We start from the raw sequence: 15765 nt of genomic DNA, 5'->3' as shown, positions 1-15765 counted from the left end.
CTTCCCACTCTTGTTATTCTGTCAAAACACCTTTGCAAAATGTGAAATTGAATTTCCAAGGAAGGTGAAAGAATTCCTTTGCGGGGGGGGTTGGGGGGGGGAGTGGGCACACAGATTGGTACATGCAAGTGACTTCTTCACACCTCCTGACCCAGGTGCTGGAAATGGCACCTGTCCACCGGAATAAACATTTGCAAAACGTTTGCCCTGCCTTCCTTGCTTGCCTCCTTCCTTCCTTGCTTGCTTGCTGGACCCCGTCCTACCCCACCGCCCGACCGGGCTGGAAGGAAAAACATCGTCAGGCGGGCGCATAGATCCCAGATCCATGACAGCTGCCTTCTTCTCAACATCTGTGCCAGAGAGGAGGAGGAGGAGGGCTCCGTGCAATGGGGTTGGGGAGGGGGGATGCCATGGGAGGCATTGCGTAGGAGAAAGTGTGTGCGGAGTGGCTTGAGCATTTTGTACATTAGCTCCGTTCTGGGGAAGAGGGAATGTGTGGGTGAGAAACTATGCACGGTGCGAGGAACGGGAATGTGCAGCCGTGTTCGAGAGAGCGAGCTTGCCTGTCCTGCTTCGGAAGCCCCTTCTTGCTTGGGAGAAGACCCCCACCCCCATCGTCCCCAATTCTCCAGCACCTGCCAAGAGACCAGTGGGTTTAAGGGAGGGGTGCAGCAGAGAGAGAGAGGGGGGCACGGAGACGGAATTGCATGGTTGCCACAAGGCAAAATTAAAAACCTGGCGAAATCAAGAATCCGTGCGAAACGTTCAGAACCTTTCTCGGTGGGCCTTGCCCCCAAATCAATGACGTGACCCTAGCTTGGGAAATGAAACATCTGCCCAAAGAACCATCAAGCTCAGAGAGCCACCAGGGTCAACCCTGAACTACCAATATTCTCCTTTATTGGCAGAAAGACATGCAAGGAATGGTTTAGTAGCGTCTGCAAAAAAAAAAGGGAAGAAGCCTAGAAAAGAAGGATTAAGGTGGGGCGGGGGGGGCCACGATAGCAGCCTTCCAATATTTCAGCGGCTGCCACAAGGAAAAGGAGGGGGGTCAAGCCGTTTTCCAAAACACCCGAAGGCAGGAGGAGAAGCAACGGATGGAAACTAATCGAGGAGAGAAGCAACCTGGAACTAAGGAGGAATTTCTTGACAGTGAGAACAGTTAACCAGTGGAACAGCTTGCCACCAGAAGTTGTGGGTGCTCCATCACTGGAGGTTTTTAAGAAGAGATTGGACAACCATTTGTCTGAAATGGTATATAGGGTTTCCTGCCTGAGCAGGGGGTTGGACTAGAAGACCTCCGAAGTCCCTTCCAACGATGTTTTTTTTTTTTTTTAAATTTGATTTATATGCCGCCTTCTCCGAAGACTCAGGGCGGCTTACAATGCGTTAAGCAATAGCCTTCATCCTTTTGTATATTTATACAAAGTCAGCTTATTGCCCCCACAATCTGGGTCCTCAATTTACCTACCTTAGAAAGGATGGAAGGCTGAGTCAACCTTGAGCCTTGGCGAGATTCGAATCCTGCAGTAATTGCAGGCAGCTGGTCTTAATAACCAGCTTAATAACAGGGTGCCTTAAACCCCTGTACTACCAAGGCTCTTGGTAAATCTGTTCTGTTAAATCTCCGCCAGTTTTGCAAGCCGATATACGACTGCCTTTTGAGCCTGGTCTCTGTCTTCCCCAGGATCTATTAAATGTCCCCAGTTGCTCAGAGCAAAAATGACATCCTCTCCCCCCCCCCACCTCGTTCTCGGTTGTTCCTGTTCCTGGCTCGCTGAAAAATTCAGAGGACATCTGTGTTCCTTTGGGGGTTTTCGAAGTGGTAGCATACGAAGAGAATTTATTCCTGCAATCTCAGACGAAGAGATTGCAGGGGGGAAAAAATGTTTTTAAAAGCCTCTGACAATCAGGCAACTCAGCTGGGATCGTCAGAGGCTTTTAAAAGCATTTTTTCTTCCCCCCCCTCCCTTTTAAAAGCATTTTTTTCGGCCGAAGAGGTTGTAGAAAAAATGCTTTTAAAAGTATAAAAAAAAGACTCTGATGATCACGCAGCTCAGCTGGGCATGGCGGGGAGGGGGCGCAGGGATTTTTGCTACCGGTTCTCCGAACCACCCGCCGCCATCGCTACCAGATCAGGTGATCCAGTCTGAATCGGGAACATTTCACCCCTGTATTAGATTCCTTTTTTCCAGTCTCTAGACCAGTCAACCTCAGCTACTTTAATCTGCCTGGACTTCAACTCCCAGAATTCCCCAGCCAGCCATGGAATTCTGGGAGTCGAAATCCGCCCAGCTTAACAGCTGCTGAATTTGAGAAATATTATAGATCTTGGGATGGTGGAGGGAAACTTGACGATGGAATAAATTCTCAATAAATTTTAATATTTTTTTTGTCTGATTTTTTTTGGGGGGGAAGATTGAGGTTCTGCCTAGCTCTCACTTCTGCCCAAGCATAAGATAAACTAAGAAAAATAAAGGACGCCGTTTCATCACACAATCCAGGAAGAGTGCTCGAAAACAAGGCTCTCCGATCTTGACCTCTTTTAAGACTGGTGGACTTCAATTCCCAGAATTCCCAACCAGCATGAGAACGAGGGAAGACATCAAGCGCAGTGGTGGTATTCAGCTGGTTCCATCCGGTTCGGGCGAATTGGTAGCGACGGCTGCGGGAGGCTCCGCCCACCTGTCTGGATGTCATCACATCCCATTTTTGACACGTTTTTGACAAGGTGGTGCGAGTGAGCTAAGCGAGCGCATTTGCGAACTGCATTTGTGACCCAAGTTCACATTTGCGAACCAGTAGCGAAGATAAGCGAATACCAACCCTGATCAAGCGTGATTTATTCTAAATGGATCTTCCCTATTTAGGAGCAGTGTATCTCTATCTAGTTAGAAAATAGACCAAAAAACAAACAAACAAAAAAACTCCAGAGTAAATTAGGACCGGAGAGCTCTAGATTTGAATTCCAGTTCAGCCAGCTGACGTTGGCACAGGCACAGCCTACCTCACAGGATTGTTGTGATGAAAAAAAAGAGGAAAGGAAGATTGGAAAACACTTGAGTAAAATTATCATCCAGTCCAATCAAGATGTTGGGTGATGTTATTTCTTTTTTACTTAGCCGACGGTGACAAGAAACTCTCCGCCGAGGAGGAGGAGGCCTGGCGGATTGCGGAGATGGGCAAACCCATCCTGGGCGAGAACTCCCGCCTGGAGGTCATCATCGAAGAGTCCTATGATTTCAAGGTAAGGAGCAGGGCACCAATTCTGGGCTGGTTCCCTTCACCTCAAGCGAGAGACGATGGAGGAGTCCAGTTCGAGTCTGAAGGAAAAAAAATTATCTGTGCAGTTTTGGACAATTTAAACTTAAGCTCAGGGATAGATGGATGGATGGGAGAGAGAGGGAGAGAATAAAAATAGAACTCAGGAGAAATTTCCTGACAGTGTGAACAGTTAATCAGTGGAACAACTTGCCTCCTGAACTTGTGTGTGCTCCAACACACACAAGTTCTAAAGAAGAAGTTTTAAAGAAGAGGTTGGTTTGTCTGAAGTGGTGGAGGGTTTCCTGCCTAAGCAGGGGGTTGGACTAGAAGACCTCCAAGGTCCCTTCCAACTCTGTTATTCTAAAATAGATAAATATAAGACAGGTAGATGATAGATAGACAGATGATGGATAAATGAGGGAATGGATAGACAGACGCACAGACAGACAGACAAATACGAATGATGAATGAATTAGATAGATAGATAGATAGATAGATAGATAGATAGAGACAGACAGACAGACAGACAGACAGACAGAAAGACAGACAGACAGACAGACAGACAGACACAGACAGATATGGATGGATGGATGGATGGATGGATGGCAGACAGACTAGAGAAAACTGTGTACCAATGATTGAGTGATGCATTATCCTGGCTTTGCAAAATTGCACAGCAATTTATTTATATATTTATATATATATATATATATATATATATATATATATATATATATATATATATATATATATATATATATTTATTATCAACTCAGAGCGGTGAACAGCCAAGATAAAATACAGATAATACAAACATTAAAAGTCCATTAAAATTATTAAATATTTTGGCCGAAACAAATTTAAAACATCCAATTTGTAAAACAGATTAAACAATTTAAAAATTTAAAAGGGAGAGTTAGGCCAGGCCAGCCTGCTGAAATAAAAATGCTTTGAGAGCACGACGAAATGTGCGCAGATCCAGGATCCTCCATATCTCCGGGGGGAAGCTCGTTTCAGATGGTGGGTGCCCCCACAGAGAAGACTCTCCCCCTGGGGGCCGCCAGTCGACACTGTTTGGCCGACGGCACCCTGAGAAGCCCCTCTCTATGGGAGCGTACTGGTTGGTGAGAGGCTATTGGTAGCAGAAGGCGGTCTCGTAAATACATTTTAATGCAAACTTTTTTAAAAAAACAAAAGTTGATTAATCTAATGAATGACCTAGAATGAATGGGGAATGAGAAATCAAAAGAAAAAAAATCAAACCCATCGATCTGCAAACACGAAAAGTGTTCCGATCAAAACTGAAACCAAACTGATTTGCTCACCGCGACCACCGACGGCTCCTTTAAGAATAACGTAATATTATGATTATGATTATCGCTATTATGACTGTTCGCTGAACGTGGGGCTCCCTCTGGACGTTGTGCGGAGTGCCTCTCCCTGCCTCAGTTGGTACCTTCAGTCTGATTCCTCCGGGGCTGAGAATATCCCTGTGGGGGGAGGGGGGGCCTGCTGTTCTGGGGAGATGTACATAGAAAACCTGCAGGGATTTTCAAGACCCCCCCAGGGAACGACACGAGAAGGCTGCAGCTTTCTTCTGGGAAGTGGTGTGACATCTCCCCGTGCCACCCTCCTACATTGACGCTTGCCAGATGCTGAATAGAGAGGTAACTTGTCAGGGCTCCCCCCAAAACGAAGAAAGTCACACGGTGAACCTACCAAGGAGATTTCTTTACAGTTCTGCACCGATAGACAGAATCTTGCCAAAGTAAAGTAAACTACCAACCGCATGACAACACATACAAGTCCCCGACTTACAAGCGTTCATTTAGTGAAGGCTTAAAGTTACAACGGTAGTGCAGAGAGTGTCTTATGATCATTTTTCACACTTAACGACCGTTGCAGCATCCTTGCAGTCCCCTGATCCAAATCCAGGCAGATTTTCAACCTCCATGGGTTAAGAATGCGCTTCAAGGTTTTGGTTACCACCTTTAAAGCGCTCCATGGTTTAGGACCTGGTTATCTACGGGACCGCCTGCTACCACCAATAGCCTCCCACCGACCGGTACGCTCCCATAGAGGGGGGCTCCTCCGGGTGCCGTCGGCCAAACAATGTCGACTGGCGGCCCCCAGGGAGAGAGCCTTCTCTGTGGGGGCACCTACGATCTGGAACGAGCTCCCCCCGGAGATACGGAGGATCCCGGATCTGTGCACCTTCCGTCGTGCGCTTAAGACTTTTTTATTTCATCAAGCTGGCCTGGCCTAAATCTTCTCCCTTTTTTAAATGTAAATTTTAATTTGTTTTTAAATTATTGGGGTTTTAAATTTGTTCAGCAACAATTGTTTAATTGGTTTTATTTTATTTTAAATTTTGTATTTATATGTTTTATTCTATGGCTGTTCACCGCCCTGAGTCCTTCGGGAGTAGGGCGGTATACAAATTCGATAAAATACAAAAATGCAAAAAATACAAGAAGGTCTGTTTCTGCCACAGAACACAGTGGACAAACTCATCAAGAAGACCAATTTGGCGCTGGTGATCGGCACACACTCCTGGCGGGAGCAGTTCCTGGAGGCCATCACTGTGAGTGCAGGTAAGTGACACCCCCCCCCCAAACTCACACACACACACACGCACACACACTACCACTCCCCCACTGGAACTAGCTGCCTTGGAAGGATTGAGAGACGGCACCTTAGGGAAATCTGCGCCACGAAATGAAGCTGCCAGGAAGCAAGGAGACAAATGCTGGGATACAAAACCCTTTGCAGTCGGTATTGCAGAGAGCCTCACCTTGACTGATTGAAGATGGGTGGACTTCAACCCCCAGAATTCCCCAGCCAGCAAGCTTTAAGATAGGCAGACTTCAGGTCGGCACGTTCCCAAGTGAAGTCAGCTCTGACCCTACGTAATTTACCCTACCCCAATCATGACCCTGTTTACCCCCCTCCCCCCCAGAGTGTGTTATCAATCACATTTGCCAACTGGAGCAATTTCACAGGTTGTAGAGGTCACTCCCCTCCGGTTGCTGTGGGTAACCCTGGGATACAGCCTTGAGAGAGAGAAGTCTGGAATGTGCATCTGTCTTTGGCTGCCATGCCATTTCGGGGTTTCCCATCGCCCGTGGCCAATGGTAACTCGAGAGCAGGCCAGGGATGCTTTGCGAGTTGACACGTGTGTTCCGGTTTGGGTACTCGGTACCGAAAAGGTTCAGCATCACTGAACTAGACTAAACGACAAAGAATTTATGCAGATGATAGAAAAGGAAATGGGATTTTTTTTTTAAAAAAAGAGAGAGAGAACAGGAAAGGGGATATTTCACTACAAAACATTTGGGATACAGTGAAAGCATCTATCAGGGGACTAGCTATAACCTATATAGTGAGGAAAAATAAGAGAAAGAAACAATACCAAAAGACACTCGAAGAACAGCATAAAAGACATAAAAGAACCACAAAAGGCGAATCTAAAAAAAATCAAATGGAAATAATTAAACATAAGTTAAATATCACGGAAAAAGAAGAACTGGTACAACAAATTAAAAGAGCAAAACAAAATATATATATATTTTTTTAAATCATGCGGCCGCAATTCTGTACCACTTCCGGATACTCTTCAAGGGCAGCCCCACGTAGAGCGCATTGCGATAGTCCATACAAGAGATGACGGGGGCATGAGTGTCTAAAAAAGAAGGCTTTCGTTGAAGTTGAAATCCACGAATCTTAAAAGGGACTGAGTTTATGTTATCAAGTCCATTATTTGTCCTCCTCCAGGACGAGAGAAATCTGCACTGCAGAAAGAACAGACCGGGATTATTTTGGTGAGAGCGTTTAGCTATCTTAGCAAATCCTGGTGATCCACAAAGGAGCGAGCCAACCAGAATGGCTGATGGCCATATGTCACCCTTTACTCCCTGCTAAGAAAATGCTGGCTCCTGTGCTCTGCCTGACGTGTGCATGCACACCAGTGGTGTCATTCAACTGGTTTTATCCGGTTCGGGCAAACCGGTAGCACCCGAATGTCATCACGTCCCGTTTTTGACGCCTTGCACGCACTCACATTTGCGAACCGGTAGCGAAGGTAAGTGAATACCACCCCTGGCATGCACACACACGCACACACACACACGCACACACACACAAAACTGTCCTACACACCCTCATATGAGCACCTCTGTCTCCGGGAACCGTCTTTCTCCGAACGCAGAATTCACATGAAAAGACAATGGTGCCCCTTTTTCTTGTCTCTCTCTCTCTCCTCCCCCCCCCCTTTTCCAAAGTTGGAATGAATAAGCTTTGGAGATAAAAGACATGTTGTGTTATTCGATTAGGCCGCCTCCGGCTGTGAATTTCCCTTTCTGCAAACGCCAATATAAGGAGGCCAAAAAAAAAAAGTCAACCTTGGGATGGGCTGCCATCCTTCTGGCTGTTTCGGACGTCAATACAGGTAGTTCTCCAGGCCAGAATTTCTATTGCTAAGCAAGGCAAGTTGTTAAGTGGGCCAGGGGTTGATTTTATGACCATTTGTGCCATGGGTAAACAAACCACTGCAGTCTGTTAAATGAATTGTGTGGTCGTTAAGCAAATCTGCCTTCCCACATTGGACTTCTTCTTCTTCTTCTTCTTCTTCTTCTTCTTCTTCTTCTTCTTCTTCTTCTTCTTCTTCTTCCTCTTCCTCTTCCTCTTCCTCTTCCTCCTCTCCCTCTCCCTCTCCTTCTCCTTCTCCTTCTCCTTCTTCCCTCCTCCTCCTTCCCTCCTCCTCCTCGCTCTTCTTCTTCTTCTTCTTCTTCTTCTCCTCCTCCTCCTCCTCCTCCTCGCTCTTCTTCTTCTCCTTCTCCTCCTCCTCCTCCTCCTCCTCTCCCTCCTCCTCCTCACTCTTCTTCTCCTTCTCCTTCTCCTTCTCTTTCTTCCCCCTCCTCCTCCTCCTCCTTCCTCCTCCCTCCTCCTTCTCCTCTCTTCTTCCTTCTTTTCCTCCCTCTCCTCCTCCTCCTTCCCCCTTCTTTCTTCTCCTCGCCCTCCTCCTCCCTCCCTCTCCTCCTCCTCCCTCCTTCCCTTTGGTCTTCATCCTATGCATCCAATATAGGACAATTTGTGCATGGTCCTTCGTGCCTCGAAGGAGAACTCCGGACTGATTGTGCAATGATTGTGCATTTGTTCCTTTTTTTCTGTTTCTTCGTGGCATTTTCAAGAGTTTCCCCCCCCCAAAGTTCCCCAAGTATCAGTACCCCTTTCTGTTCAGCTTCCAAAGGAGAAAATCTTGACCGTTTCTGTAAGCCAAATTGTAAATAAAATGGATAGAATGGCCTGAAAAACTGCTGAAATGTGTGCTCATCGACTCTGACCATACGCCAGCATAAATTCCTGCACAACTTGGATCTTTCCTGGACTAATAGGAGGATGTAATAGGGGCTGGAGTTGAACCCCTTGGGGGGGTGTCCTTATTTCTCCTCTTATCTCCCCCCCCCTCCTCAATGGACAGGGATACAAAAAAGCCTCCTATTGGGCACTGAGGTTCTTGCAAGGCCAGGGCGCCCTCTATTGGTCAACATCCTACATGACAGAAATGTAGAACTTGTTTTTTTCTTTCTTGGCCATATTTTGGCTCCGGTCAAAAGCTTTGCCTGTATTCTCTGGTCACGTACCTGGATATTCAGCTCTTTGTCACCCATCCCTCGGCCCGGTTTTTCAATTTCACGAGTTTTGGTGTAAGAAAAAGGACCCTGGGAACAGCCGGTTGCATTGCAAGGTGCGCAGCGGTGAAATCCAATTTTTTTTTTTTTTACTACCGGTTCTGTGGGCGTGGCTTGGTGGGCATGGCAGGGGAAGGATACTGCAAAATCCCCATTCCCACCCCACTCTAGGGGAAGGATACTGCAAAATCCCCATTCCCACCCCACTCCAGGGGAAGGATACTGCAAAATCCCCATTCCCACCCCACTCCCGGGAAGGATACTGCAAAATCCCCATTCCCACCCCACTCCAGGGGAAGGATACTGCAAAATCCCCATTCCCTCTCCACTCCAGGGGAAGGATACTGCAAAATCCCCATTCCCTCTCCACTCCAGGGGAAGGATACTGCAAAATCGCCATTCCCTCTCCACTCCAGGGGAAGGATACTGCAAAATCCCCATTCCTACCCCACTCCAGGGGAAGGATACTGCAAAAACCCCATTCCCTCTCCACTCCAGGGAAAGGATACTGCAAAATCCCCATTCCCTCTCCACTCCAGGGAAAGGATACTGCAAAATCCCCATTCCCACCCCACTCCAGGGGAAGGATACTGCAAAATCCCCATTCCCTCTCCACTCCAGGGGAGGATACTGCAAAATCCCCATTCCCTCTCCACTCCAAGGGAAGGATACTGCAAAATCCCCATTCCCACCCCACTCCAGGGGAAGGATACTGCAAAAACCCCATTCCCTCTCCACTCCAGGGAAAGGATACTGCAAAATCCCCATTCCCTCTCCACTCCAGGGGAAGGATACTGCAAAATCCCCATTCCCACCCTAGGGGAAGGATACTGCAAAATCCCCATTCCCACCCCACTGGGGCCAGCCAGAGGTGGTATTTGCCGGTTCTCCGAACTACTCAAAATTTCCGCCACCGGTTCTCCAGAAGCTGTCAGAACCTGCTGGACAGGAATGAGATTTGGGGGTTCTCCGAACTGCACAGAAACTTAGCTAGAGATTCTCCCGAACCCCAGCGAACCCCCAGGAGCCCACCTCTGGGAAGGTCCTGTTTTACCCCACTGTCCATCTTCCGGTCTCAACTCCCTACCCATCTTTTTCTGCCCACCTTGTCCTGTCTGTGCTGAACGTCTGACTCAGGTATTCTTCTTCCTAGGTGTCGAAGATGAGGATGAAGACGGGAGGGAGGAGAGGCTGCCATCTTGCTTCGACTACGTCATGCATTTCCTGACCGTCTTCTGGAAGGTTCTCTTCGCCTGCGTGCCGCCCACCGAGTACTGGAACGGCTGGGCCTGCTTCAGTGTTAGCATCCTGGTCATCGGCATGCTGACCGCCCTGATCGGCGACCTGGCCTCCCACTTCGGCTGCACCGTGGGGCTCAAGGACTCTGTGAACGCGGTCGTCTTTGTGGCCTTGGGCACCTCCATCCCAGGTGCGCTGCTACCCAACCTGCCCTCTTCGCAACAAGACCCTTAGCCCAGTCGGCCACTTCTGGTGGTCCTTGACTTACGACCGCCACGGAATTTTGGTCATAAGGCATTACGGTTGTCAGTCGAAGCACCCTGTGTCGATTTTACAACTGTTTTAGGGCAGTCGTAAAGTGAATCACATGGTCATTAAGCAGCAGGAGGAAGAATGAAGACATGAATACAGCTAGTGGTGGGATTCAAATAATTTAATAACCGGTTCCCTGGTTGGACGGGCTGGGTGGGCGAGTCCCTGAAGTTGCAAAGTGAGTCACACAGTCATTAAGTGAACCTGGCTCCCCCCCCCGTTGACTTAGCTGATCAAAAGGGGACCCCCCGGGACACTGCGACTGTCACAAAGATGAACCACGTTGTTGAGCGTGTAAATCACGTGACAACGTGGGGAATGGGACAACGGTCGTAAGGGTGAAAAACGGTCCTCGGTCCCTTTGTTCAGTGCCGAGGTCACCTCGAACAGTCACTAAACGAACTGTGGTAAGTCTAAGGACTACCTGTATCAGTGTTTCCCAAACTTGGCTATTTTAAGATGCATGGACTTCAATTCCCAGAATTCCCCAACCAGTATGCCTGGTTGAGGAATTCTGGGAGTTGAAGTCCATACATCTTCAAAGGGTCAAGTTTGGGAAACACTGACCTATATCAACAGTTGAGATTTAGTCGGTGGCTGGCTGGTTATCCTGAGTTTGTACATCAGGAGTCTCAAACTCAATTTCATTGAGGGCCGCATCACGGTTGGGGTTGACCTCGGGGGACCGGCCACGGGTGCCCGACTGGGTGGGCGTGGCCAGCTTGACGCCAATCCTCAAACAGCTGGCATGTTTCCTATTTGCATTGGGTAGACCGGGCCGAAGCCAGGCTGGCCCGATCTTTCCTTTTCACACTGGGTAGACCAGGCCATCCCCGTGGACCAGATTCAACCACATCGCAGGCCGGATCCGGCCCGCGAGCCTTTGAGTTCGACACCCCTGTTGTACATGCTTCAACGCTTTCCTCTTTCCGCAGATACCTTTGCCAGCAAAGTGGCCGCCTTGCAGGACCAGTGCGCGGATGCGTCTATCGGCAACGTGACGGGCAGCAACGCAGTCAACGTCTTCCTGGGCTTGGGGGTGGCCTGGTCCGTGGCGGCCATCTACTGGGCTTTCCAAGGCAAAAACTTTGAGGTGCAGACGGGCACCCTGGCTTTCTCCGTCACCCTCTTCACCATCTTTGCCTTCGTTTGTATCAGCGTCCTCATGTACCGCCGCCGGCCGCCCATAGGGGGAGAGCTGGGGGGTCCCCAAACCGCCAAAATCCTGACCACCTGCCTCTTCGTGGGCCTCTGGCTGATCTACATCCTCTTTGCCGGCCTGGAGGCCTACTGCCACATCAAGGGCTTCTGAAGGACGCCCCCCCCCTCCCCATCTAAGATGGAAGATGGATCTCAACGGAAGACGTCCTTCTACACGCCTGTCCGTTTTGACCGACGACATTTTCAGGCATCTTCTGATGGTTGGGCAACTCTTGTTCTCCAACTGGGAGAACTTCTTCTCCCTTCTTGCTTGCCTCTAGCAAGGGACTCTGGTCCGTTCCAATCTCGGGGTCTCTCCCGCTCACTGAGACTAGGGGTGCAAACCCAGAGGATTGAAGCAGGCACCTGTGTTAAACCCCCTGCCCCCATTGCTACACGATCCTTCGACCCTCCCAAGGAACCTCGTTGTGCTTCTCCTAAAGTGTCTTCCTGTGGCTGTATCGTTTTCTTCAAGCTGGTACCCTCGGCCTGGATCCAGCACACGCGCCTACGCGCTTACGGAGGGAATTGGAAACAGATCTTTCTCTTAACTCTCTTTTTGAGGCCGGTGTGGCTCATAAAACTCGGGAGGAAGACAGGTTGAAGGAGATCTGCGTCCGAAGCAAAATAAGATATGTTACGACATCTCTCCTGCCTCTGAACACTTTCTTAGGGTCTAAAGCTGGAGTGAAATCAGATCTGGAGAAGATGGACCAGTTGTATCTGTCTCAATTCGTAGGGACAACAAAGGGAGATGTATTTGGCCTCAATACAAGCCCCTTCCCCAGTTCCGATCCTGAGGACAGGAAAACAGAGAGTCAGTTGCGGGATCTTGCTGGGTTTATGGGTACTGGGAAATACGCTTCTGTGGAAGTTACAGCTTTCCAGTCTTCTGCTCTGTTGGACAAAGAGGTTCAAGAAACCATGTTCCTCCTTGGTCCCCATGTTCCTGGGAAGATTGCACACACCCCCTCGGTTGATGTACCCCGTGTAAGACGGGGTGCTTTCTTCTGCTCCTCTATTTATGTCCACTTCCTCGAAGACTCCTTCCTTTCTCCCTAGAAGCCAATGACCCATAGCTGGATGGCATGTTGGACCAACGGCAGCGAAGATGGCAGCTGGGATGAGTGAATCTTTGCTCGGGTTCTCACACCCTCATGGCCTGATGTGGGGGTGGGGGTGGGGTTGTGATCCCATTGTTGTCTAATGCTATCAGCGTAATGTGGGGGTCTAGTAAGGTCTAAGCAGGGATTTCCATGCATTAGAAATGCTAGAACCGGACTTGGAATGAACCGTGGTGGATTTCTGCCAAGGTGGGACATGAATGCACCTGAATGGAGCCAGAATTTCAGGAGTGCCATCTGGAGCAACCTCTGTCCACCTCTCCAGCCTGTGTGGTCCAGTGTTCGTAGATTTCTTTTCCTGGGTCAACATTTGCCTTGGACCAAACGTTGAACCTAGGTGTACATTTAGGTCAACTCCTTTGCACACTGATGCCGTTTAGAGGTAGGGCCGCTTGCATGCCAATAGGAGACAGAAGAACCTGGAAGTCAAGCTTTTAGAGATGTTCTGAGGATGGGAGAAGAGGACGACATTTCGTTCGTCTTGAAACCAATAGCGGTAGAGCTTGATTTGTGAGGTTGGAGCTTGGAGGATTGAGTAGAAGGTATCACCACCCCCAGCTTTTCTAGGCAGAAGTTAGATGAGGTGAAAAATGAAGCTTTGTTCAGGACCATGGACAACTCTCTTTAGGCATAACCAACCAAGCTAGAGTGCCTACTACAGGGGTCGGCAACCTTAAACACTCAAAGAGCCACAAAGGTCCTAACCGGTAACCCACCGTTCAATTTTGGAGCTGACCGGAAGTCCGGTTCCCCCACCATAGAGTCTCCTCCTAGCCTGGCTTCCTTTTTCCTCTACCTGTCTTAACCAAAAGCCCTATCAATTGTGGAGCCGCAGCAGAGGGATGAAAGAGCCACATGCGGCTCCAGAGCTGCGGGTTGCCGACCCCTGTCCTAGTACAACTTCTGCAATTCATCCTTGGCTTTGCTTCTCTAGAAGACTTGGTTGAGGTCCTTCAGAGGTCCCCAATTCTGCCTTTGTTGACTTCTGCAGATTAAAGGGAACAGAGGCATTGGGGAGGGGGGGGCAGACAGATGGATCTTCTGAGTCAGAGGTCTATTCAGGTCTTCTAGGAGGGATGGTCCAAGAGCAGATTTCTGATTACAGCACTCGATTATCTTCAGGGTTTGGTAGGTCAGAGAGCCAGAAATTTAAGGCCATTGTGGCTCAACTTTTGCAATTTGAAGTTGTCTGAACTTCAACTCCCAGAATCCCCCAGCCAGCCCTGCTCTAAGTTATGGGCACATGTGAGGTGTGGGGTTTTTTTTCTCTCTCTCTCTCGTGGGGAAAAAACAAGAGAGAGAAAATTTTTCCGTTTGTAATAATATTTTTCTAGGGTGATGGAAACCGTCCTTCTAATGATGAATGCTGAAAGGAGATGGAGGAAGAGGAGGCAACAGAAGAAGTGGAATTTCTAGAACCATGTTTTTCCACCTCATCAACTTCAAGATATGTGGACTTCAATTCCTGGAATTCTTGAAGTCCACAAATTTTGAAGTGGCCAAGTTAGAGAAACTTAAGAATTTGCTTCAAGCGAATTGTCCTGTGGGACGATCGTTTAGTGACGAAAGCTTCATTGACCTGTTTTCCGAAGTAAGACCTTTCTATTTTGTACCCGTGCCACGGGCACTGCGTGCACGCACAAATGCATCAGAGCTTGTACTATAATAGCACAAGGGAGCTTATTTGATTTGGGTGATCAGGGCATCAGATCCGGTGTGGAGATCCCTGGTTCCAATTTCTCCAAATCTCTGCCATTGCACACGCATTCAAGGTATAAACCTTCGCTCGTCCGACACCCCCTTTGTTGCCTCCGTGCCAAGCGTGGGAATAATCCAGGTTTGATCAGAGAAACAGTCCATAATGCTCCTTCCAAACAGGTCTAAAAGGCCGTATCCTTTCCTTCCAGGGAGGACAAGGCTGAAACACGAAACAGGGTAGCTGTGCAAAGAAAGGACAGTATTCCAACAACGATGAGGAAGATGAACGAGAGGCTAGCAAGATAGCCAATTTGGTGTAGTGGTTAAGGTGCTGGCCAATCACCAGGAGACTGTGAGTTCTAGTCTCGCCTTAGGCACAAGATCTGGCTGAGTCACTTTGGACCAATCTCCAGGTACTGGTGGAGTTCTAGTCTCACTTTAGGCAAGAAAGCTGGCTAGGTGACTTTGGGTCAGTCACCAGGTGATGGGGAGTTCTAGTCCTGCCTTAGACACGAAAGCCAGCTGGGTGATATTGAGCCGAACACCAGGCGATTGTGAGTTCTAATCTCATTTTAGGCACGAAATCCAGCTGAGTGACTTTGGGCCAATCACCAGGTGACGGTGAATTCTAGTGTCCCCTTAGCCATGGAAGCCGGCTGGGTGACGTTGGGCCAATCCCTTTTTTTCAGCCCTATTTCAGTGGAAAATAGGAGGAGGAAAGAGCATTCTATCTATTCGCTGCCTTGAGTTACTTATAAAAGCGGGATAGAAAAAAAAATCTAAATTTTTCTGAATGAGAAAGGGAAGGATAAAAGGTTGACGGCTTGCAGATTTAATGTCCCTTTGGGCCGCTCAATTCAGCCTCTCTGAAAAATGGCCAAACGTAGAAACTGGCCTGCTTTCACTCTTCTGTCTCGAATGCTTGCTTGTTGTTTCTTTTTTTTTTTTTTAAAAATGGGGGGGTACTGAGAAAAGCCATGGATGCCCCTCACATCTGCACTAGACAGAGAAGAGCCATCCCACTGAATTTCCCAAGAATTCTTTGCACAATGACCTGCGTGCGAAATCCTTCGGCCAGTCGTGCTGTTGCACATTCACTCGCTCGCTGGTGGGATCGATGTCGGCTTCAGTGGTGAGTTGCTCCCGGTTCGCACCGGTTCGCAAGAACCGGTAGTAAAAATTTGTAGTAGTTCGGAGAACCGGTAATAACATTGGCTGGCCACGCCCCCAAACCGGTC

At 48.6% G+C, this 15765-nt stretch overlaps 1 protein-coding gene across 2 annotated transcripts in view; it reads left to right on the top strand.

Moving 5' to 3' along the window:
- Positions 1–15473, top strand: part of SLC8A2 (solute carrier family 8 member A2) — a 61539-nt gene extending 46066 nt beyond the window's left edge. For both annotated transcript variants that reach the window (XM_034438098.3, XM_034438097.3), the window contains 4 exons: positions 3123–3247; positions 5759–5858; positions 10108–10383; positions 11441–15473. In XM_034438098.3, coding sequence (XP_034293989.1) covers positions 3123–3247; positions 5759–5858; positions 10108–10383; positions 11441–11817 — 878 coding nt within the window. In that variant the 3' untranslated portion in view covers positions 11818–15473. The remainder of the gene's footprint in view (positions 1–3122; positions 3248–5758; positions 5859–10107; positions 10384–11440) is intronic.
- The last annotated feature ends 292 nt before the right edge of the window (positions 15474–15765 follow it).

The sequence above is a fragment of the Pantherophis guttatus genome, chromosome 10 (genome assembly GCF_059756535.1).
Source record: "Pantherophis guttatus breed Tessera chromosome 10, ASM5975653v1, whole genome shotgun sequence".
In the NCBI taxonomy this organism is placed as follows: Eukaryota; Metazoa; Chordata; class Lepidosauria; order Squamata; family Colubridae; genus Pantherophis; species Pantherophis guttatus.
This window is presented reverse-complemented; position numbering and strand designations above follow the sequence as displayed.